This window comes from Spea bombifrons, chromosome 1, assembly GCF_027358695.1.
Source record: "Spea bombifrons isolate aSpeBom1 chromosome 1, aSpeBom1.2.pri, whole genome shotgun sequence".
In the NCBI taxonomy this organism is placed as follows: Eukaryota; Metazoa; Chordata; class Amphibia; order Anura; family Pelobatidae; genus Spea; species Spea bombifrons.
Genome location: NC_071087.1, coordinates 74,288,482 through 74,313,440, shown reverse-complemented (window position 1 = coordinate 74,313,440; position 24,959 = coordinate 74,288,482). Strand labels below are relative to the sequence as shown.

The following is a 24,959-nucleotide window of genomic DNA, read 5'->3' as shown; positions in this document are numbered from 1 at the left end:
GCTGTGGTAATGTTTTAGTCACACTTTACTCAAAAGGCTAGACGTGGCCTTGTCTTAACACCGCCACTAAAGAAATACACGACTGCCCATCGAGAACGCGCGAACTAAAATGTGATGACACGGCAAACAAAGAACAGCAGGAAGCATGTTGCGTCGAGTGCGCGCTCACTGGCCAGCTCGGAACCTAGTACACCGCGACGTGCTCGCTCCCGATGCTTGCACAGAGGGGGAGGGGGAGCGGTAGCTGCGTGTGTTGGAATGCGAGTACAGTTTTGTAAGCGACGGCTCCGAACTCTTGACGATCAATCGGTAAATGCTCAGGGACCAGTTCAAATACATTGATGGTCTGTAATTATTGAGCGAGAGAGCTAAAAAGAGGAGTAGGTAAGTGCTTTTATGAAGTGATCGGAGTTTTATTGAAAGCTACGTCCGGACATGGAGGTGTAGAGACTTTGGTGGGAGGGAGTGCTGAGGTCTACAGTAAACTTCAACTTGCTTCGGCGAGTGACTCGGGCCATCCTTGAGTTTGAGTGGCTTCTGAGCAATACTCATCACTGGGCTTTCTGTGTATCGAATCATCCGGTCTCCACGATGCTGATTGGGGGGGGAAATGTGCTGTTTGTTCTAACCTTGATGACATACAAGTTTTGTTTCAGGAGTTTGTGTGTGTGTGTGTGCGCGTGTGTGTGTGTGCATGCATGCGTGCGAGAGGCGCTGTCCAGGGCTGATCTCCACCACTTCTGGTGCAGGCGTCTGTCTGCACAGAGGAGCTGTTATTTGCAATCCTCCCTATGTTGTTACAATTTATGTATAAGGATTAGGGTAATGGAAGTTAGTTTAATAACGTAGATTGCATTCGCTCCATCTGTGTATCCCCTTTTTGTAATTTGCTTAACGTAGTTTTATATTCATGATCGAGGTTGTGTAAAACATTTGTGTATTATTACAAGGGAAACACGCAATGAGACGCGCTGATTATCCCCATAAAGTACAGCGGGGGCTCTCCCGCCCTCCTGGGTGCTGATCATTGCTTATGATTATGGTGTTTGTTGTCTGTTGTACCTCCGCTGTGGGGGAGGGAGTTGCCTTGAGTAATGTATCCCGAATCTACCCCCGTGACAGCAGAGCAGTTCATCGTTTACGTTTAAATTACGTTCGAACGCATCGTTATTACAGACGCTTGTTTACATTACCCTGTTGCTCTATGTAATTTTTCAGGGCCAAGAAAACTTCACCTCGAATCCGCTGCATTTTTTATATATTTTTAATGCAATACGTTTTCCATCTGTAATGCCGTTTATGCCATGCGTGGATACTGTTACCACCATTTGTAATTTGGTGTGGTGTGGTGTGGTGTGGAGGGGAGGGGGGTGTATTTTTTCGCACACACCATACCCAGGCCTCAGTACTGAAGCTGGACAGCGATCTTCGCTGCATCGCTATGTGTGTTGTCAGCTCTTTTCTTTCGCCCCTCAGCTGTTTCCTCAGCTGCCGTCTCATAGAATAGACATTTATTCTGCTCAAAGGCTTATTTGTTTTGCTTATTATTATTATTTGTTTCGCCGTTAACACGATGGTCTTCCCTGAATATAATATTATGCGTTTAATTGTTCTCCTCTTTTTCTGGAATCTGTAAACATTATTTTTTTTTGGAAATTAGTAGAGTTTATCTGTATCAAACGAAGGTGCCACCCCTCAAAACAAAAAAATAATAATCCCTTCATAAATTCTTGACTCCTCCCAGTCGAAACTTGAAAGTTTGGAGAGGAGAGTGGCGCTGCGAATGGGGATGGGCGTGGTTTTTCCCAAACTTCAGAGCTTAGATCACAACTTTCTTCAAGCAGACCCTCTGTTTTTAGACAGAGCAGGAAACCAGAAACACTTGCAGATCGAATGCTTCTTGCCAGAGGGAATTCTAGGATGTTAGGTTACAATTAAACAGATGTGTTTTGTAGTTTTTGTGATGGAAGCAGACTGTTTTCTTTGTACTGGGATGTGTTAAGATTTCAAAGTGTGTATGCATTAGTTACAGAAATCCCTGTTGGATTGAAATAAGTGTTTTATTTCAATCCCATTTCGCCATTTTTGTGATGAATGACTTTAGGTAATGATTTAGGTAATCGCTATGTGCATAATACACACGGTCTTACTTACAAGCCAAAATTCTAAAATCTGAATAGCACTAGTAAACGCAGAACACATATGCACCTTATTCATATTTCATTGGACCAACAAAATATGTACCATAGGTGGGGAGAGGTGATAATGGTAAGTCAAGGTTGGAATAAAGAGGGTGGGTACAACAGTATTTGGAAATGACATCAGAGTTATAAGGGGTTCTGTAGGTCATTTTTGAGGATAAAGGGAGTCAATGGAGTGACTAACACAGTGAGGCAGCAGATGAAGAGCGATGGGATTCAGGATGAACTGGAGCGGTGAAAGGCAGTAGAGCGGAAGACCAGTTAGTAAGGAGTTGCAGTAATACAGATAGGATATAACTAGGCAATCAGTATTAGGGGGGGGGGGACTGATTTGAGATGTTTCTTAGGTGAGGGCAGGAGGATTTGGTCAGTGACCACCAAAGGCAGCAAACTTGATCTGTTGGATGTATTGTGGAGTTTTTAACAGCGATAGAGATGTTAGGTATTGTGGAATTAGGATATGGTGGTTATGTGGGTAAGGAAATGGGACACAAAAGATGTGATCAGAGGGGGTGTGATTTGAGCCAGGAGAGAGTTGTCATGCATGCCATAAAAGTGAATGGTCTGCAGAAACAGGTGGTGGTAAACCTTGTCAAAGGCTGTAGAGACGTCCAAGAGTATGAGAAGGGATGATTATCCTTTAGTTTTAGCAGCAAGAAGGATATATATATATATATATATATATATATATATATATATATATATATGTCTGTGTGTAGACAGAAACACACTTTAAAATTAAATAAGTCCGTACATGACTTGTAGCTTGATCTGTATTGTTTAACTGCTGTATAATGGTAAATGGGTGAAACTTATTTTATGGGTCTAGTTTTCTAAAGTGTGGTACGGTATGTCTGGTTTCCCTGCTAACATTATTAAACTAACAATTCAGACGGCTGTATTTTGGAAAGAAGATCTCTCTGCAGTAGTAGTTATTTCAGCATTCTGCATGTGTGTTTCAAAGAGTTTATTAAGTATAGTTTACTTAAATGCTGGGTTAAGTCTCTATTCATTATCAAACCATACCCTTTTCATTTTAGTGCAGTTGAAAAAAAAAATAGTGCATACTTATCTTATTATATCTTAACTCTACGAATAAGGTAGTCCAGGGCTCGACAAGAAACCGCTTCCTGTGGCCCAGGATTTTGTAGAGTTGCCCTTGTGTGTCCGGCACCTTATGCTTTCCTGCCGTGGTGTGGTGTAGCTGGTGCAGTGAGGCTGCCAGCAGGGTCATGTAATGCAAGACACTTGCCTCCATGCCCCCCCCCCAAAGGCATAGGCTTATCTTTTTCCATGGATTCACCAGATACTATAGTGTCAGTTTGTATATGTTTAGTGCTGAAGTCAGCCTGTGAGTGGAGCCCTGAGGTAGGGTGTTTTGGTTTTCTAGGGCACTCTTTTCATTGTGTATACCATACACATGGACACATTCCTAGTCCATAGGTCAGTGTTGCTACTAGGTTTGTGACAATTGAAGTACCAAATGTGTCATGGAAAAACATACCATTAACAATAAATGTGTCTGGCACATCATGTGTCAAATGAGCTTAGAAAACGGTCAGCGGTCACTGTTTTTGCTCAGCCAGTGTTGCTGCAACTCCTCCATATCAAGGCATTCAGCAACACCAAAACAATAAGCAGGGTCACCTGTGCAGGGAGTCAGTAAAATATAAAAATATTTTTTACAAAAAATTAAAAAGAGGTGCCCAAATACACTAAAACCCCTTTTTGCCCCAAAGTACAAAAATAAGAACAAACAGTGTAGAATATTAGGGGCAATTTATGCCCTTATAAAATAGCAGATGCTCATACTTATGGGTCCGATGTGTATTTAAATCTGAAAGAGGCTATCAAGCTATTTCAGTCCTTCTCTGGAGACCTATAATAAGGCAGGGACTGCTCTATCCTATGGTTTGGTAAGTCATCCTGTCTTAAGTAGATCTATCAGTGAGGGTTACTCTACCATTGTTCATTTAGTAGTAGAGTAGAGGTTGTAGCCGTATTAGTCCAGTGGTGTCAATCTCAAATAACAGATGGAATAAGTATCTTGTGATAATACCTTTTTTATTGGACTAACAGAATTTTAGAATGACAAGCTTATCTAGTCTAAAGTCTAAAGCATATCTGAGCAAAATGACACATAGAATTCAATGTAGTGTGGCAGGAGAGGGGGGGGTGCTTACTACCCCGATCTGATAAGGGAGGGTGAGATGTTGTAAAAGTATGTGTCCCTCCAGAGGGTCATAAATGTTCTGAGTAGGGAATTTGGAGGGGGGGTTTTAGCACTGCTGAAGATAAATTAACAAAAAAAAAAAAACCATAAGATGGTAGTGCTCACATATAGGGAATAGGAATGCAGTGATGAATATGAGAATGGGATGGGAATGTATATGTGTACACATGTTGTCATATATACAGGTACATATAGATGAACATGGTGCACTAAAAATACAGTACATATAGCAGGTGGGGGGGTTATGTAAAACCTGTGTAGTGGGACAGGAAACCCAAATCGATATTGAGTCCTCTATTCTTGCTGTTGAATAGTTGAATCATTCTGACTTCAAATGTTTGTCTTTCTTTGGTATTACTGAAGTCCCCTTTCAGTACTTTGATTTTTAGGTCCTTGACAGAATGGTCATTTTGCGTGAAATGGTGTCCCACAGGGGTGCAGTAGGAATTTTCCTTGTTGTGTTTAATGGAATGTCTGTGCATGTTCATTCTTCCATTTAATTGCTGGCTGGTTTCTCCAATGTAGCATCCTAGGTCACATTTAGTGCATTGTATCATATACACTACATTGCTAGATGTGCAAGTATATGATCCTTTAATACTGTAGGTCTTGCTGTTGTGGGTGGCTATGTTGTCTGTGCATATGTGTTGGCACAGTTTGCAGCGGGGCCTTTTGCACGGTGTGGTCCCTTTTTCTTTATTAATTCTGTCGATGGGTAGTTTCCGGTTAATTAATTTTTGTTGCAGGTTTGGGGGTTGTCTGAAGGCCAAAATGGGGGTTTCAGGGAAGATGTTTTTTAGTGTCTCATCTTCTGCTAGCATTGGCTGTAGGTCTTTGATGGCTTTCCGGATTTCTTCAAGCGCTGGGTTATAGGTGACTACAAGTGGTACACGTGTAGAGATTCTTTTTTCTCTATATTGTAGCAGGTGTGTGCGTGGAACTTTGAGAGCAGAGTTGATTTGTTTGTTGATAGTTTTTGATTGGTAGCCTTTCTGTTTCATAGATTTGGAGAGGTTGTTTAGATGCAGGGTGCGGTCGTTGGGGTCGGAGCATATTCGATGGTACCTGGTTGCTTGGCTGTAGATGATGCCCCGCTTAGTATGGGAGGGGTGAAAGCTGGATTTGTGGAGATAGCTGCATCTGTCTGTGGGTTTTCTGTAAAGAGAGGTGTGGGTTGTTCCATTGTTACATCTTACTGTAGTGTCCAGAAAGTTTACGGATTTTGTGGAGTACTCCGTTTTTAGTTTAATTGACGGGTGAAATTAGTTAAAAGAGGCATGGAATTGTTTCAGTTTTTCCTCGCTTTCGGTCCAAATGATGAAGATGTCGTCGATGTATCTGTAATATTTGTGTGGTTTGGTGTCTTGTGTTTCAAGGAATCTCTGTTCTAGGTCAGCCATGAAAAGGTTGGCATATTGAGGTGCCATCTTCGTCCCCATAGCCGTCCCCATGATTTGTAGGTAGATTTCATCACAGAACTGATAAAATTCATCCTCACACATAACTATTTTGCTTTCAACAATGAAATCTACCTACAAATCATCATCATCGTAGCATGATCTTATATTCAGTCAGGCTACCAACCCAGAGATTATAATCAATTTGAAGTCTAAGATCCTGTTGCCAAGAGCACAAGGCAGTACTAACATGTGGCTTTTCTAGGTCTTCTAATATACCATTTTTTCAAACAATTAGGAATTACCTCTGTAGAAAACATGCCCATAATCTTTTGGCCCAAAGCTGATTTACTCTCATTGAATATGTGAGAACGTAAATACCAATACCCGATCCGCAAAACTTTGAAAACTTCCGAATTGCCAATATTAAATTCTTTGGAAAGTTGTGAGAAAGATTTTATTTTTTTTATGATCATGATATCCTTAATTCTCTTATTCCTAAAGTTAAGCCATTTTCCAAGATGTAATTGAGAAATATTGTATTGAAGAGTTTCTAATGGATACTTAATCGATACTTACAAGAAGACCAGAATTCTATTAAACTTTTAAGAGGGAAAGGGAGGGCATTTATAATTGATTTTAACTTATGGTGGTGCAGCCATAATAGACATTCAAGGTTTGACATTCCAGTCAATTCTTGTTCAATTTGAAACCAACTTTCTCTGTTACAGATCTTATGTTGTAGCTTCAGGATATGCATCCGCATACTAGCCTGGACATATCTCCCTAGACTGGGGACATTCAGCCCCCCTTACCTTTACTAGCATAAAGAGTTTTCTTTGAAATTCTTGACTTCTTGTCTGCCCATATACTTTTTTCAATATTAATTTGAAAGTTTTGAATCCACATATTCAGAAGTTTAACAGGGATCATAATATGGATTTTTAAAATTTCCAAGCAATCTATTAAGCTAACAGCAAAGCTAAAAACTGAACAAAGCCGTTTCCAGAATACAGTTATCATTTTAAAGTTATTAGCCATTGATGAGCTTAAGAAACATGTCTGCCACTGTGATTCTGCGTTTCCTTACTTATCTGAATCAAAGAGGTTCACAGAGCTTACGATGTAAAATAGATCTTAGCTTTTTATGTCTCTTTGTAATTTGTTTTTCACGGCCTGGCAGTGATATTGTTGTTAATTAAGTAATTCTTGCATTTTTAACCTTTTTATCTTTCTCTCCCTGCTGTGAACTCTCCTATTTTTTTGCATCCTCCATGCTGCTAGCAGTCCTCCCCCAGTCTTGATTGTTGCTCTTTTGCTTGAAGTGTTTGTTTCTTGGATAGGTTTAATTTTTTTTACAGGCAAGATATCTGGCTCACCTTTTACTATGCTTTTGTTTACGTTTTCTGTGCCTCTCCTATTTCTTTGCTCTTTGTTTTGAGGATCTTACGTTTTACAACAATATCAATGTCATTTTCTTACACCAGTCTTTCCACATGTGTGAAAACTATCTTCTCTTATTTTAGGTTGTTGATCTATTAACATATATCCATTCTTTTTGAAAGTGTTTAATTAGAATGTGTCAACATGAATAGAACCAAAGAGAATTGCTACATCAGTTTTAAGAATAATTTAAACCTTATTTGTATTAAGATGTCTGTTTACGTTTTGAGGTTGTTTGTAAACGCATTGTTATTAATTTCAAATTTAAGGTGCCATCTTCCTTTAGTACATAACTAATGAACTCTGAAAAAGTATTATTTGTATAGAGCCAACAATTTACGCAGCACTTGCAAATATTCAAGGAGTATGACAAAATTAGCATTCACACAACAAGGCAAACATTTACATTGGAAAAAAGTGCTTTGCGCGCTAGCTTACATTCTTAGACGCAATATGTTCTTGCTTCTTCAGAAATATATATATATATATTTTTTTTTTTCTTTGCAGTTCTCGCCATGGCTACTCAGATGGTTAGTCAAACAACTGGCAGCAACCCGTTCTGCAGCAATGGCAATTTTGGTATTTCACTGGATGGAGATATGTATGGTTTACATGACCTTTCTAAAGCTGATATGGCAGCCCCTCGCCTGATCATGTTAGCCAATGTGGCTCTAACAGGTGAGGTTAGTAGCAACTGCTGCGATTACATCATGGAAGAAGAAAGGCAGATGGCAGAGTTAACAACTGTTAACGACAATAGTTTTTCTGACAGTGACAGCGAAAGGGTTGAAGATTCAAATAACACAGAAAATGATTCGGGAGCCTTTCAGATCATGGAGATGGAAACCCCTGACCAGCCAAAAGATAAGGAATGTGACATCCCGTTGGCTGTTGCAACTGAAGGATTTGGTGCTGACCTAGAAAAGGATGCTGATACTCCTACAGCTACAGAAGATAAAAATAAGTGTCTTAAAAGCAAGCCATTTCGATGTAAACCTTGTCAATACAGGGCAGAAAATGAGGAGGAGTTTGTTCTTCATATTAAGTCCCATAGTGCTAAGCCTTACATTGATGACACTCCTAAAGATACACATCCTAAGGAATCCGATTCTTGCATGCCAGATGATGCTGATTTCTCCAAAGGCCCTATACGTTGTGATAGATGTGGTTATAACACCAACAGATTTGATCACTATCTGGCTCACTTGAAGCATCACAACAAAGTTGGTGAAAATGAGAGAGTATATAAGTGCACTATATGCACCTATACAACGGTCAGTGAGTACCATTGGAAAAAACATCTCCGTAATCATTTTCCAAGGATAGTCTATACATGCTCACAGTGCTCCTATTTTTCTGACCGTAAAAATAATTATATCCAGCATATAAGAACACATACAGGTAAGACAATTGTTTCAACACTTTCAAGAATGTTTTTACAAACTTCCCACTAACTGTTGAAATATGTAATCTAGGTTTTCATGATGTCTTCGAAGTGATACTTAAGGTACTTTTAATGTGTGTTTCGTAACTGAGAGCAGGCAAGGAGGAAAGTACTCCCACTGTGTTCAGTAGGAGTGCCAAATGGGCATGCCACCGATATCCTGAATAAAGTGGTCCTATAGGACCATTGAAGTACCTGGTATGCCATGGGTTAAAATTTGGTGCTGCTTTGGTATAAGTGTCAGCAGGCCCGGACTGGGACAAAAAATAGGCCCGGGCATTTAAGCCTGAGCAGCCCATTTTTATTTATTTATTCATGTACCATCTTTGCATTTACTCACTCATTCACACAAATCATTAATGCAGTCTCACAAATCATTCAAGTAATTCATCCACACATGAATTCATTAATTGTCATACGCATTCACACAATTCATCCACACATTTCTTCATTCTCATACGCATTCACGCTACCCCCTCTCCCCATCCTATCTGCCCTTTTTCACTATGTTCCCCCTTTTCACTATGTACCCACTTCTCAATATGTACCCCCTCTCACTATCTATCCCCTCTCCCCATTTCTCACTATCTAACCCCCCCTCTGCCCCTTCTCACTGCAACCCCCTCCCTCACCCTACTTACCTTGTTGCCGGAGCAATCTGCAACTGCGACCGGGCCCGCGGCGGGGCCGGATTGACTTAGGGGCTGATGGAGCTGCAGCTCCAGGCCCCTACCTTAAAATAGGCCCAGTCAGCCCCGGACTGACTGGGCCTATGCGGCCTCATTAACGCAGGGCCCCTTAAGCCCGCCACAACTGCGACCGGGTCCGCCACTCTAAGGGGCCGGGAAGCCCCCCCAGGGCCGGCCTTAGGGGTCTGCGGCCGCACAGGGCTTAAATTAAAACATCGGGGTTTTTTTTTTTTTAAACTTTATTTAACATCCTCCATGTTAAATAAAGTTTAAAAAAAACCTTTATTTAACATGGAGGATGTTAAATAAAGTAAAAAAAAAAAAACAAAACAAAAAAAACCCCGATGTTTTAATTTAAACCCTGTGCGGCCGCACACTCGTAAGGCCGGCCCTGGTGGGGGCTTCCCGGACCCTTAGAGTGGCGGTCGCAGTTGCGGCGGGCTTAAGGGGCAGGTGCCCCTTGTGCCCTGCATTAATGCGGCCGTAGAGGCAGTCAGTCCGGTCCTAACTGGGCCTATTTTAAAGTAGGAGCCTGGGGCTGCAGCTCCATCAGCTCCTAAGTCAATCCGGCCCTGCCGCGGCCCGATGCCCGATGGCCAGTCTGGGCCTGAGTGTCAGCCACAGTGAAAGTGTTAAAATACAACAGAAGCTAATGCTGCAGAAAGCAGTGTGTCGTGGCCTCTGATGACCCCTGTCTGATCACACGTGCTGTAGAATTGCTTTCTGATAACTTTTTAATCTGCAGAGAAACTGCAATAAGCTCTTTGAAAAAAAACATATTAAAAGAAAAAATTAAATTACAACAGTTATTCCTGTAGTCAACAAGGTTCCCAAGAGTATCTTGATGGTAGTTAAAATATTTTGTCACACTACTTCATGAGAGCAGAGCTAAAAATAAAAAAATTAGCTTTAAATGTTCGAAATATGAAAACATTCCTAACACTTTATACCCTGTCTAATAGTGTTATTAAATTGATATAGACACCGTATTTGCTCAATTATAAGATGACCCCTTCCAATTTGAAAAGTTTTACTAGTAAATATTAATGTAAATTTTTTTTCAGATTTAATAAAAACTGATTGAGAAAAATGATTTTTTTGTTTTTATTTTATTTGCCACTCTGCCCCCCAGAAATGCCTTATACCTCCCTATATGCCACTGCCCCAGGTATGCCTTATACCCCCCTATATGCCACTCTGCCTCCAGAAATGCCTTATACCCCCTATATGCTACTCCCTGGTGTCTAGTGGGGGCAGCCAGTGGATGTCTGCGTGATGTGTGTAGAAAACCTCCGCTGCCCATTAGTTCCGCCATGGCATGACTGAGCACCGGAGGGTCATGTGATGCTGGTGCTACGGCTTAGAAGTCCCAGAGGAAGTGACAGCAGCAGCGGAGGTTGCCAGAGAGGAGGATCCAGGTCCCCAGGTCTTATCGTGAGACCTCATTTTGAGGTCCAATTATAAGACGACCTTGAATATAAGACGGTATTTTTCAGAGCATTTGCTCTGAAAAAACCTTGTCTTATAATCGAGCAAATACGGTGTGTGTGTGTGTATATGTGTGTGTATATATATATATATATATATATATATATATATATATATATGGCTGCAACAACTAATCGATAATGAAAAACGTTGCCAACGGATTTCATTATCGATTAGTTGAATCTATTTAAAGGATTATAAAATTAGGGTTTTTTCAGATGCTCTGAAAAATACCCCTTGTTTTATAATCCTACCTCAAATAGAGGTCGGATAATAACAGTAAGATCCAGATCCCCCGCAGAGCTGCAGGGGACCCGGATCCTCCTCTCTGACAGCCGGTGGGGGGTGTCTGTGCGATGCTACTGTGCCTCTGCCACTTCCGCCGTGGTTTCTATGATGGACGTGACCTTCTGTGACGTGACTTTCCGGTTAGGGATGCACCGAAATGAAAATTCTGGACAGAAAATTCAGGATGCACTTGGCCTATACCGAAAATGACACCATGTATATGATATGTGGGGATAGGCTTGTGGGATAGGATGACACTCCTATCATGCCCAGAGTCCAGCATGTACTGGCTGCCTGGGCAAAATTATGAGTGTGATTGATGTTAACTGCTAGTACATCAGCCAGTACATGCTGGAACCTAGGCTGGATAGGAGCGTGATCCTCTCCCAAAAGCAATCTAGAGCTTCCAATAAAGGTTCATGTCCTATCAAACAGTCCTATCAAGCCCAGAGTCCAGCACGTACTGACTGTCTGAGCATTATAAGAGTATGATTGCTAACAGCAACTGCTAACATCAATCACACTCATCCTTGAACCTGGGCATGATAGAAGTGTAATTTCTGCTAGCTTTTGCTACTGTGGCTGCTTGTGCATGATAGGAATGTCATTGCTATGTTAAATGTATATGATTACTAACAGTAATCACACTCCTATTATGCCAAGTCCACCAGTACATGCTGGAATCTGGGCATGATAGGAGTCTGATTGCTGTTAGTAATCATATATATTTAATACAACAATGACACTCCTATCATGCACAAGCAGCCAATACATGCACACAACCTACAGCCTCCCTGTGCCCTGCCCCCTACTAATACATCCATGCTATCACATGCATATTCATTCATCACAAACATTCCTTCCTTCATTCACGTATACTCATTCCTATACCCTCCCCCACCCTTACCTGAACTGCAGATCTTCCGGTGCCGCTTGCAGACTTACGCAGGGGCCGCTGTCTCCCTCTGCGTTGCTCACCGTCTGTTTGAACTTCTCTTGACCTGCCCAGGGGAACAGGAATGGGGAGGAGTCACGTGAGGTGACACAAATTCACGTGACTCCGCTGGGTTCCTGCGTCCTCTCAACGGAGCAAGAGACGCAGCTGAGCAACACAGAGGGCAGAGGCAGGGCCCCTGAGGATGATTACTTTCGGTGGTTTTTTTTTTCTAATTTCGGCATTTTGCCGATAATGATATTTTCGGCCGATACATTTCAGCCACCGATTATATCGGTCCATCCCTACTTCCGGTGCTTCACCATAGAAGCCCCGGTGGAAGTATCGGCCAGCACAGCAGAGGTGGTCTGCGCGCATTGTGCAACGTTCGCCGGCTGCCAGAGAGGAGGATCCGCCGCGCTGCTGCAGGGGACCCGGATCATTCTCTCTCTCAGCCGGTAGCCGTAGGTGTGATACGCGCAGACATCCTCCTCTACTGCCAGTACTTTCACTGGGGGCTCTCATGGAGCGATCAGGCAGCAGTGGAGGGTTGGGGCTGGTCTCCACACTCGTGTGGAGACCGAAGAACCCCCTGTCCCTGAAGCTGCCTCTGGCAGCTGGGATGCAATTGATGGTCTATAGACCAGCCATTGCAGGGGGGCGGAGTCTCTTTGACTGCTGTAGGCTTCCATGCCTACAGAAGTCATCAAAGAGTGTGTGGGGGCTCGTTTTTGCTGTTGCTAGTGGAGCCAGCAGTGGAGGGTTGGGGCTGGTCTCCACACTCGTGTGGAGATCGAAGAACCCTCTCCCCCTGTCCTTGAAGCTGCCTCTGGCAGCTGGGACGCAATTGCTGGTCTGTAGACCAGCCATTGCAGGGGGAGTCTCTTTGATGACTGCTGTAGGCTTTCATGCCTACAGCAGTCATCAAAGGGCTTGTGGGGGCTCGTTTTTGCTGTTGCTGGTCTGCCTGGGCTTCCAGGCAGACCACCAGCAGCAGAGACCCCTACAAAACGGGGGGGAATTAACCCCTAAAATTCGGCATTGAAGGGGTTAACGCTGCACTGTCGCTCTCATGGAGCGATCAGGCAGCTGGGGGGTGTTGGGTCCACACACAACCCCCTTCCCTAAAGCTGCCTGTGGCAGCTGAAAACACGATTGCTGGTTTTCCTGCAACCGCGTTTTCAGCTTACAGGATCACTCCGTGGGAGTGATCACAGGCTCGGGGGCGGGCTCGGAGTGGCTGTAAGAGGCTGACAAACACCTAGGCGCCAGGACAAAATTCTCTGTCGCCATGGCGACCTGGCGCCTGGGATTTGTCGAGCCCTGATATATACTATATAATATAGTATAGTGTTCAAGGGCCCTGATACCCCATATGCATAGTTCTTATTGGTTATTTCCCTACATGGGGGGATGCTGGTAAATGTCCTGTAGAAGAAATGCTTTTAGAAGAAGTGGTTTTTAACATTTCATTTCTAACAAATATTGTGTATGTGTATATAATATATTGTGGGAGAGAACTAATTGAGGAAAGGGAAATGGTGTTGAAGAAAATGTTGTAAAATAACAAAAATGGCTGTAATTTTGTAGCTGTACAATAGCCCTGGTCCTTAAGAATTTCTGTGGTAAATAAAACTCTTAACTTCTGTCATAGGAACGACATTTATGTTTAATCCCTGCTGGGATTTCTGGGTACTCCCTCTGCTGCCTGATCAGTTACTGTGGTCATCAATCAGAGAATGGAGCTCTGCTTCCTGATCACAGTATAATCAGTGCAGTAGTGATCAGAGGGAGAAGAAGGGGAATCTTAATTTAGAAAAGCAATAACATTTCGAAGGGAAAGAAGATTAAAAAAAAAGGTTTTGGGTAGCCCAGTGAAGTCCAGGACAGCACTGCAGCTCACAAGCTATGAAATGATAATAAAAAAAAAACCTTTAAAAAATCTGCCCAGCAGCCTTTACCTTTTCCACTAAAAGTAGCTAACATGAAACCACTAACAATACAATATATGGTACTATGTAAGTCATTGATGTGGCCTCCTAGAACATGTTGGGCATTACTTTAATTAGAAAATGTTGCTGAATATAAATAGGTTTATTTATATAGGTTTATATGTGCAGTGGCACATATTGTGTTGCAGAGATTCAACATTACTTTTTTTCTTCTATTCTAATGTAGGGGTTTTTATATATGCTAGCACTAAAATGTATTACTTTTCATGTATTTCTATGAACTTTAGGGTAAGAAAAATCATTGGCCCTGACGGAGTTAAAATGGTTTGCAGTTTTCAAACCAGTTTTCACTAACGGATTTGAATATTTACCAATATCATTTAACCATTAATTGGATTTATTTAAATATTTGAAACTTTTTTAAGCAATTCTGGTTTAGACAGAAACTCCAGAACTTTGAGGAGGCAGTTGAGGTTATTTATTTAATAATGTCATAAAAGGAACATCCATTTTGTTTATTTAAAATAAAGAAAAAATGCAAATTAAAGGCATAAAACGTGAAAGATTTCCATTAGGACTAGCTTTTGTACATTATTAGAGTTTACCAGTTTGATTCCAACACTGTAAAAGGAGACACTGTAAGCCTTCGACTTAAAGGAAGCCTGAATGAGGTTCACTTAAGAGAAAAAACATTATTTTTTAATGTGCTGACCACATTGCTAGCAAATGAACATCATATATTTCAACCACATATCCTTTTTGGTGTTTCACTTTGAATTAAAAATCACAACACGCAAATATAAATATTTTTTTTGTATGTTTGGTTTTATAGGAGAACGACCCTATCAATGCGATATGTGTCCTTATTCAAGCTCACAAAAAACTCACTTGACAAGACATATGCGAACACATTCAGGTTGGTGTCTGTTAAATTTTTTGGATGTTTGTATGATGGCTAGGTGAAAATAAGCTATACTGATAAATGATATAACAAATCTGCTTAATATATTTAATTCCAGTTTAAGTGTTAATTCCACATCTTACACATAGAATTTAAATTTTTACAGGGCTGTCAAATTTTTTTAGCACTGTCCAACATATCTGTCCCTCTATTGCGGGCAGCGGGGCCTATGGGCCAGAGGGGGGAATCTTCTGATATCTATTAACTGTCTCACGATGATGTGAAATCGAGGTTTGTGCTATTGCAGCTCACACATGAAATACTATAAAACTGTGTGCCGCAAAGTAGGTGAGTAGTACTCTCCTCCACTGACAGTCTCCTAACTTGGACACCTAAAATATTGGAGGATAGGACACTTTACATTAGTATTCGCGGTCCTTCAGAAAATGTAGCTAGCACTTGGATCCCTGTTCAAGCACAAGACATGCTACAATTGTTAATTACTACTACTACTACTAATTTGATGACAGCACTGTGTTACATAAATGTTTATTTAAATATTTTTTTTACTTTCATTTGTGACTGTTAAGTGTTATGAACTGATTATTTGTATTTCAATCTTAACATGTTATCTAAACTTGAAGTTAACACATTTTTCTCTAAAGTTGTATCATTAACAAAGATTTCTGTTTTGTCTGTTCACAATGCCTTCAATGGACAAGATGGGTATGGATTCTGTATTGTAAACTGTGCTGTGTTTATAGTTATTCATATTTTGATTTATATGTGAGTTACATTTTTGCTTTTTATATTTTTTTTGTATTTTTATGTCTTTCTTTAAATTATTTTTTGGAAAGCACCTTAAAATTTCTTGAGTAAATCATATGTTATGTTATAAATAGTTTATTACTTTTTTTATGCATGCCTTTCAACTAGGGATGCACCGATATATCGGTGGACGAAATATATCAGCCGAAAAGGGCATTATCGGCAAAATGCAGAAACAAAAAAATAAACGGCCAAAAAATAATCGTCCGCAGGGGCCAGGCTGCTTACCTGTGCGTTGCTTGCACAGTGTGCGAGCAGCGTCTCTTGTACCGGTCAGGAAAAGCAGGAACTCAGCAGAGTCACGTGAATGCAAGTCACATGACTCTGCTCCCTTCCTTCTTTCCCTGGGGGCGGGACAAGAGAAGTTGCTTGGACAGCCGGGCCCTGCAGAAGTCTGCGAGTGAGAGATCTGCAGTTCAGGTTAAGTGGTGGGGGAGGGTGTATGAGCAAGTATGCATGATTAAGGGAATGAATGAGTGAATTAATGTTTGTATTGTATGTGTGATAGCATGGATGTTTAAGTGTGGGGGGGTAGCATGGCATAGGGAGTCTGTAATTACACTCCTAGCATGTACTGGCTACCTGGGCATGATAGAAGTGTGATTGCTGTTAGAAATTATATATATGATTTTTTGGTCCAATTTTGGTGTGTTAACCTTTTTTTAAAAGTAAGTAACACACCAAACTTACAAAAATACAATAACAATATCAATTTATATATGATTATTAACCGCAATCACACTCCTATCATGCCCAGGCAACCAGTACATGCTGGAATCTGGGTATGCCTGGGCATGATAGGAGTGTGATTGCTGTAAATCATATATATATATTAATGTTATTGAAATGTATTTTGTCCAATTTTGGTGTGTTACTTTCCATAAAAGTGTGGGTTTTTTTTTTTTTTTTTAAAGGTTGGGGGGGTCATTTTCGGTTTTGGTCCAGAATTTTCATGTTGGATGCATCCCTACTTTCAACCAAAATTATCTTTGTGTTGTTACTAATAGGGATTGTTTGATTTGTTTTTGTAGGTGAAAAACCATTTAAATGTGAGCAGTGCAGTTATGTTGCATCAAATCAGCATGAAGTGACACGTCATGCAAGACAAGTCCACAATGGACCAAAGCCTTTAACATGCCCACACTGTGATTACAAGACGGCTGATCGAAGTAACTTTAAGAAGCACGTAGAACTACATGTTAATCCACGACAGTTCCTGTGCCCTGTATGTGATTATGCTGCATCTAAGAAATGCAACTTGCAATATCATATAAAATCCAGACACTCTGGATGTTCAGACATCACAATGGACGTGTCTAAAGTTAAATTGAGAACAAAAAAAGGAGAAGCAGGAGTTTTAGATGATACCACAAGTATCCCTGATGACAGTGCAAAAATAAAGGAGACAGAAGGAAAGAAACCTGACAAGACTATAAAAGTAGAAAAAAAAGAAAACAGTGTGAAATCTAAAAAGCAGATTGCTGATACACTCATTGGGCAAGTAACCAGAAGTGGTCGCAGGTCACTATCTCAAACTAAGCCTGAACAAGATGATGCCAGTCCTGAAATACCTACAAGAGTTAAATGTGGTAAAAGAAGGGCTACTTCACCTGCTGATTCAGTGAGGCCAAATGCTACACAAACTGGCATTACAAAAAAAAAGAAATCTGTGCAAAAAAACAAGCTATCTCAAGAAGTCGTTATAAAAGAACTCAAAATGGAACTCCCCCAAAGACAGAAGGTAGATGTGAAAAAAAATAAGGAAAACAAACTTGTAAAAAAACAAAAGAAATCTGGTATGCATGGCTCAGACAAAAAGAAAATCAAATCAAAGAGAACTATTCCAGAGCAGAATAATGAAAAGAATGACTCGTGTAAAGAGCAACCTCCTGTGAATGAAACTGATCCTCCAGTGGGTGTATATAATGGTTGTTTTTCTATTCAGGAGCACGTAGAAGTAAGTGTTGAAGGCTCAACTACAAAACCAGAGGAGCCAAGTGCGGAAGATATGAATAGCAAAGCTGAAGAGCCTATAACCGATAATTGCACCAACCACAACAATGATGTTTCCATGCCATCATCTCCTCAAGGTGTCAGTAACAAACAAAATGAGTTACTGACAATAAATAGTGAAGAGTTTGTTGTACAAGATAACGAGAATTCTATCACAAGTCCTGGCAGCCCAGTGTGTGATTTACAGATTAAAGAGACTTCATACAGTAATGTAGTCTCTGATGTTATCCTAGCAGATAATTCTACAGAGCCTCTTCACTGTCAGGACACGTTATCAGCTGATATTGCAGACAGACATAAACCACAACACATGCATTCTGAGCCCTGTAATGACCCACAAAGTACTTGCAATTTGGAAAACATTACAGATCAACAACGAGGAAACCCATCAGAGGAACTCTTATATGAAGTATTGAAGGACATGTCAAAAAGTCCTGATTTAGATGCAAGTGAAGAAGTTGGAGAGCAGCAGATGTCAAAAGAAACTGGCAATTTAGAAATAAACATGGACCTGGAGGAAGAAGACAGAACTGATGAACCCTGTAATATGGTAAACACAGAACTAGTAGAGAAGGACAATAGACAAAAAACATGCTACTTAGAAATGAATGTAAAACTAAATGGGTCAGACAAACCAAAAATCTGCAGCAGTTTAGAATTAAACACTGAAGAACAAGAAACAGATCAATCCAGTGGAAACCAGAGCACGCTGGTAGAATGCTGCTCAGGAAATATACAGGACCATGATGCAAAAGGTATCCCAGCTTCTGAGTCACAATGCAATGGTTCTAGTAGTGAGGAAGATGAAGGAATACATAGTAGCCATGATGGCAGTGACATAAGTGACAGTGTGTCAGAAAGAAGTGATGACTCTGGATTAAATGGTGTGCCTTCTGTACAAGAAACTCAAAACACTAAATCTACTGTTGAGTTGAATTCTTCTGAAACAAATATTCTGAAGGAAAAATTTGTGTGTATATTTTGTGATCGTGCATTCAAAAAGGAAGAAGAATATACAAAACACCTAAAACGTCATTTGGTTAATGTTTATTATCTTGAAAATGCATCACAAAGTCAGACATAGATTAAAAAACCAAAACCTTTACATGAAAATAATATTATATGGTCTTTCTGAACTAATGGAAGGATGTCTTTCAATTTCTATCTGTGAATTGGGCTCCAGAATTCACTTGGACTACATTTTTATTGTGTACATTTTTAACATAACTTTACAATCTTCCTTTTTTTTTAGTTGTGTCATCAAATCAGTTGAGTATTTTTACAAATCTGTTGTAACAAGCAGATATAGTTAAAGTTGGTGATAAATGTCAGTGGTATTCTTTGTAGTCTTTAGTTAACCTGACTAGTGCCAACTTACCGAGAATGCGTTACATTTCTTACCACAAGCAGAGTAAGGTGTACCTGACATTTACAATATGTTAAACATTGGATTGTGCATGCAACTGAAACTTCAGAATAAATGATTGTCAATATAAAAATTATGCTGCCAATGGAAACAAACGTTTTCTGAACTGGTCAAATACATGTAGCACATAACTACATTTTGATACATGAGCACTTTTCATGGGAAGTTGATTATTTAATAGTTAGGGAGTGTGTGTGGTTGTTTGTTTTTTTTTGCAGCACTAAATTGTGGTGCTTTTACATAAGTAAAAAAAAAAACTATATTGAAAATTTTACTTATGCAGTTCAATATTGTACATAGTTCCTATTCAATACTTAGAAGCATATATTGTATAATAATTTGAAATTAAATTAGCTCTAAATACACTCGTTTTATGAAATGAAAACACAGATTGGTGTATATAACTCAGATTACAGCCAAAGCTCTTTTGACCCTTTATATATGGACCTATAACATCCAAGTTTATATGTATGCTATATTTGCATTGTAATCCAGGTGCTTTTGTGGTTTTTCTTTGATATTCATTAAAGTCAAAAGTATGTTGACATTACCCTGCTTATTTTAGACACATGTAAATCTGCATGTCACATGTTTTTTTTAAGTTGCAACTGATTGCAACTTAAATTGGGCTATATGATTCATATATATACTGATTCATTGGGCTATACAGATTACTAATTAGTCAGTGGAAAGTTGGCAACAGTTAAAAGTTGCACTTATCAACTACATTTTCATCATAAATAGTGAGTGGTAGTTTCTGAAAACTTCTGGTTTGCCAGAGGTTGTTAATCAGAGGTTGTTAATCAGAGGTTAAGAAGGTTGCCATTTCCATGTCATAGCTAATGCGGATGGATAGGATAGCTAATCAATTTGCAGTTCATGTGGAATATACATTTATAGAATGCACTAATTTTAATTTAACGTAAAAATCATGACTGTAGCATAAAACCCCTGAATAATGAATGTCCTCCTGTTTTCTTTTTAACCTGTTAATGTCACAAGCAAAATCAGTTTGTTTTGTTGTTTTTTTTAATAAGTGGATGAGAAAGTGACACTATGGTCCATTTACAAAAAATGTAGTACCGAAAAAAAATGGCTAAATTATACATTTTCACACACTGCCAGTTGTTGGGGGGTTTTTTTGTTGTTGTTTTTTTTTTTTATTTTTTTTTTTTAAGTATTCCAAATCGTTTTATTTTGGTAGACTGATTTTAGGAATAAAATCTTCCCAGTGTTTTGTCAATAAATCTAACACTTGCTGAGACAATCAATGTGAACCCGAGTTCCATTTGTACTCGTAAATATATATTTTGTGCTATGTTTAGTGTATGAAAATGTTTGTAAGCTACATCTGTAACTCAGCCACATATGTTTTATAAATCAGTCACTTGGGGAATGTATGTGTATTTTTTGAATGTTTCCATAGACATTTGTGTGTGTGTGTGTGTGTGTGTGTGTATTTACACACATAGACGATGCCTGGGCAAATATGACTTAGGTTTTCCAGTTTGGAAGGATTAATTCATTCTAAAGTATTTTCATAAATAGAAGAGATGACAAAAGGAATGTTAAATATCTATACTTAACTAATCTTTGGAATAATATAGTGGTCTAGAGGGGTGATTCATTGGTTTGTAAGGTTTTCAGTCATGCAGGATAATTTAGTGCTGCTTTTGGATGTTCGTAATCATGTCTCATTTATCTTGTTGAACAATATTCACAATACTATACCTGGCCCTCGCACAAATAAGCTAATAGCATGATTTAGTTATTACCTAAATTATTTCATTGCATAATTTATGCGTATAGACCAAGCACCGTTATTTGAATGAGTACCACCCAATAAAATGAAATGGCTGGTGTTTTTAGCTTTTAACATTGTGTTTAATGTTATTGTGTAGTGCCGGTATACTTAATTAACCTGCCAGACATTATTTAAAAAAAAACAAAAAAAAAAGCACTATTTTTATGCCAAAAGCTGTGCATAATCTTTACTGCCTTTAAGCCCGTAGTTAGGGTCATGGGATTTAAACACCTTTTGAACAGTTTTATGGGTACAGATTTATTACACCTGATGCTGTCAAATAGGCTACTAATATTTAATTGTGTTGTTGACTTGTTCTGTGCTTTGTGCCCATAATTCCAGGGCCCATACGAAGCATCTTTTTTGCAACTTGGAGTCGAGATATTTAAGCAAAACACAGCACTATATTTAGCAGCTTGACAACGATGGGCTTCATTAACTTGCATTGCTCAAGCTTCCTCCCACTTTTGAAGTTGGAGGCTTAAATAAATATCCATGGTAAATATGCAAAACTAGATCATGGTAAAGTAAAATATAGATAATTTCCTTAAATATTTGATCTATAACCACAGAAAACTGAAATGGACAAAACTTAAACTATATGCCTTCCGCTCTACCAAAAATAAAGGTCTGTAGATATTTATTTGCATGCAAACACTCATTTATACATTAATGTTGTTTGGGGGTGTTTCCATGCACACTTGTTGCTTATGTTATTAGTATGGTACATTTTGAGTGCAATATTTTTTTCTTTTTCTTTTTAAGCAAGCCAAAGGTAATCTTAATTATGTAGCACTCTAAATGAACATTGATGAATTTTCTAATTGAATTATTGGTAAATAGAAATACTGTTGGTGTTTAATAAAATTTAAACTTGTTTTGACTCATTTGATGCATAAATAGACATTTAATAAACTTTAATAATCATTGTGTGTATATTCCAAGTTAATAAAGTACTTAAAATGTTACTGAGTATGTGGGATTTATTGAAAATCTTATTAGAGATTTAAATGGGAAGTTCCATGGAAGAAAATATTTTTCTCTGAGCATAACCTACTGTGCTGTACGCAGTCATGTAGAATAGAATAGACAAAACCTGGTTTTATCTTTGTTTGTTCCAATAAACTTCCTTTATTTACAGACCAAGATACTGTCCTTATCAGTCATGTGATATTTTGGATTACTTGTTCTTGTGCAGCTGTCTTAAGACATATTACTCAAACACAAACTGTTTTCAAATCTGTTTTAAGATAAGGAAACTATATTTTGAAAATGTTTTTTTTTTCATTTGGAATAGTTGGATCAATTGCATTAAGTTTACAAGACCTAGCAACAAGTCAAGCCTAGTAATTATGTTGAACCATGCATGAAATAGTGACACTAAAGATATTGAATTTAGAAAAAGCCTAAAAACCCCTACTGCATTCATATAATTTAAGTATTATTTCCTGGAGTTAGATAATGAAAAGTGCATACTTATCAAACAGGCAGTTCAATATATAAAAATGTCTTGAATGGGGCACCCACAGATCTTTTCTGGTTACAGTTGAGAAATATTAATCTGCAAGCTAGAGAAAGGTTTGGCAGGTCAAGGAGTTTACATTTTTGTTACCATGTGAAATAATACATACTTAAAATGCTTTCTTTTAAAATAAATTACCTTAGGTAGAAGCTGCAGCTCCCCATCTCCTCTGTGGCCCGATGATTCTGTTGAGTAAAACTTAGATTTGCTGAATGGTATTTTACATGGACTCATTTCGTTTTACTCCATGCATACTACATGCATATTTGTTAGTTATTGGTGTTAGAAAATTAGACCCCTGTCTAGTTTACTTCCACTCCTGGCTGCAGCTAATAAAACCAGGAAGCAATAGTGCAAACACTTTTTGTACATGCTCATTGAAGTCAATGAAGCCACAATCACATCAACAAAACATCAGCTTTCTTAGAGCATATATGTGATTGGCTGCTGCTATTCCAAATGTTTTCAATAGGAGCTTAATTCCTGTTTAATAATAAGAGTTCTACTAAGCATGTGCAAGGAGAATATCTTGGTATGCTCCTGAATGCATCACACATTGATTATGTGGCATTTTATTAGAACTAGGCATGATATGGCCATACCTGGCAACTTTTGTCTGCCTGGAGCCCCCCTTGAGGGATGTGGGTGGTTCCGCTGACGTCGCATGACACTACACTGTTTAAGGTGGAATGGGTGTGTAGTTGTTACCTCCTCCGTGACGTCTTCTCTTCCAGAAGCAGGGATGCTGAGACGGAGCCCGCGCGTTCAGCTCCCTGCTCATTCCGTTGACAGGAGCCGCCGCCGGCTCTATCCTCCTAGACGCGTGTCCCCACCGAGTTCAAGGGATCTTGACGGGGGCGGGTCTCGACATCATGAGAGCCGTTCTTAAAGTGACATTTATCTTTATTTCTCCTCCCCCTAATTAGGTGAGTAGGAGGATCTAGTTTCATGCCTGTGATAGTGCCTTATTGCCTACACTAGCGTTTGACCTGCATTATCTTCCTGGTATTGATTCCAGCTTGTTCCTGACCTACGTAGTTTGCTGCCTGCCCTGACCTTTGCTTGTGACTCCGACTACTCTTTTGCCTGGCCATCAGAAATTATTATTATTTTTTATTTTTGTTCCTGAATTATCTTGTACTTTCTACGTTGCTATCAGTGGTTATCGGCCCAAATCTCTTTTCTGCAGCGCGGATCCACAGCCTGTACCTCTGTCGTGACAGTAGTGGCGCATGTCAGAACTCAGCTCCAGCGACTCAGAGTTTTCCAGGGGACCTTGGGCAAAACTCAAGAGTTAGGAACTGCTTCCTATAACATGGAGAATACCCATACAATGGACACATTTGGTCCATGATCTAGAAGATTCATTCAAATTTCAGTCCACACTACCATAAAGATGCTTTATCTCCTAATTATGTGTAAAAGTATAAAGGCAAATTCAGATATACTAGAAGGTGGGCTTAGAAGCTTTAGGTGTTTCCAGCAAACAACAATGATTTTCCAAACTATTTAGAGATACAAGCAGTTTGACTAGGGTGACCACATGTGGTCACCCTAGTCAAAAGATTTTTATGTGGAGGAGAGAGAGGGGGCGCTGATCGGTCGCTAATGAAGTTTTCAGCAACTGCTCAACCCCCCTCATTCTCCTCCGCAAGGCCTCTAGCTCGGTAGTCATATTATGGCGCTCAGCAGTGACGCAGCACGCACCGTGGCAGAGCAGGGAGACAGAGGGGGTAGAGGGTAGATAATGAGAAGGGGGGGAGAGGGGGTAGATAGTGAGAAAGGAAGGGAGAGCGGTAGATAGTGAGAAATGGGGTAGTAAGAATATTGAAATAAAGAGTCAGAATGAATGAATTAGTGTGTGGATGAATTGTGTGAGTGAGAATGAATTAATGTGTGGATGAATTGTCTGAATGAGGGAGAGAATTATTGAATGATAATGCATTTATGAATATGTGTAAAAGATTTGTGTGGCTGGGTGAGAGAATAAATGATTGTGTGAATTAGTAAGTGACTGTAAAAGTGTGTATCATAGATGTATAATTGATTTGTGGAAAGGCAAAGATGGCACAAGCAGGGTGTTTGAGCCTTGGGGACCAAGATGGCACTGTCACGACCACCACCACACTGGCACTTACCGCAGAAGTTTTTCTACCCAAAGTACTACTGCTGAAGGAGAAGCCCCCGGCGGCAGCACCCCAGGATTTAGAGGATCCCAACAGTAAGGAGGCCAGGTAGAGGTAGGTAATATTGGAACGGAGTTGGATCAACAAGGTATTGGTAAAGCGTAGAAGGATCTGGTAAAGGATCCCGCAGGGTGGAGATGATGCCAAAACGGTAGTCAGGAAAGCTGGGTCAGAGCACCAAAATCGGGTAGTCATACAAGCCGTGGTCAA

The 24,959-nt window shown here is 39.7% G+C and overlaps 1 protein-coding gene and 1 long non-coding RNA gene across 2 annotated transcripts; both read left to right on the top strand.

Moving 5' to 3' along the window:
- The first annotated feature begins 224 nt into the window (after positions 1-224).
- REST (RE1 silencing transcription factor) lies at positions 225-19,848 on the top strand. The gene is made up of 4 exons (XM_053463757.1): positions 225-384; positions 7,782-8,675; positions 14,902-14,985; positions 16,830-19,848. The coding sequence occupies exons 2-4, from the start codon at positions 7,790-7,792 to the stop codon at positions 18,893-18,895; spliced, it is 3,036 nt and encodes a 1,011-aa protein (XP_053319732.1). The 5' UTR covers positions 225-384; positions 7,782-7,789; the 3' UTR covers positions 18,896-19,848.
- Positions 19,849-19,985: 137 nt separating this feature from the next.
- On the top strand, positions 19,986-22,009 carry LOC128491585 (uncharacterized). The gene is made up of 2 exons (XR_008354033.1): positions 19,986-20,273; positions 20,416-22,009. It is a non-coding gene; the product is annotated as an uncharacterized LOC128491585 (long non-coding RNA).
- The last annotated feature ends 2,950 nt before the right edge of the window (positions 22,010-24,959 follow it).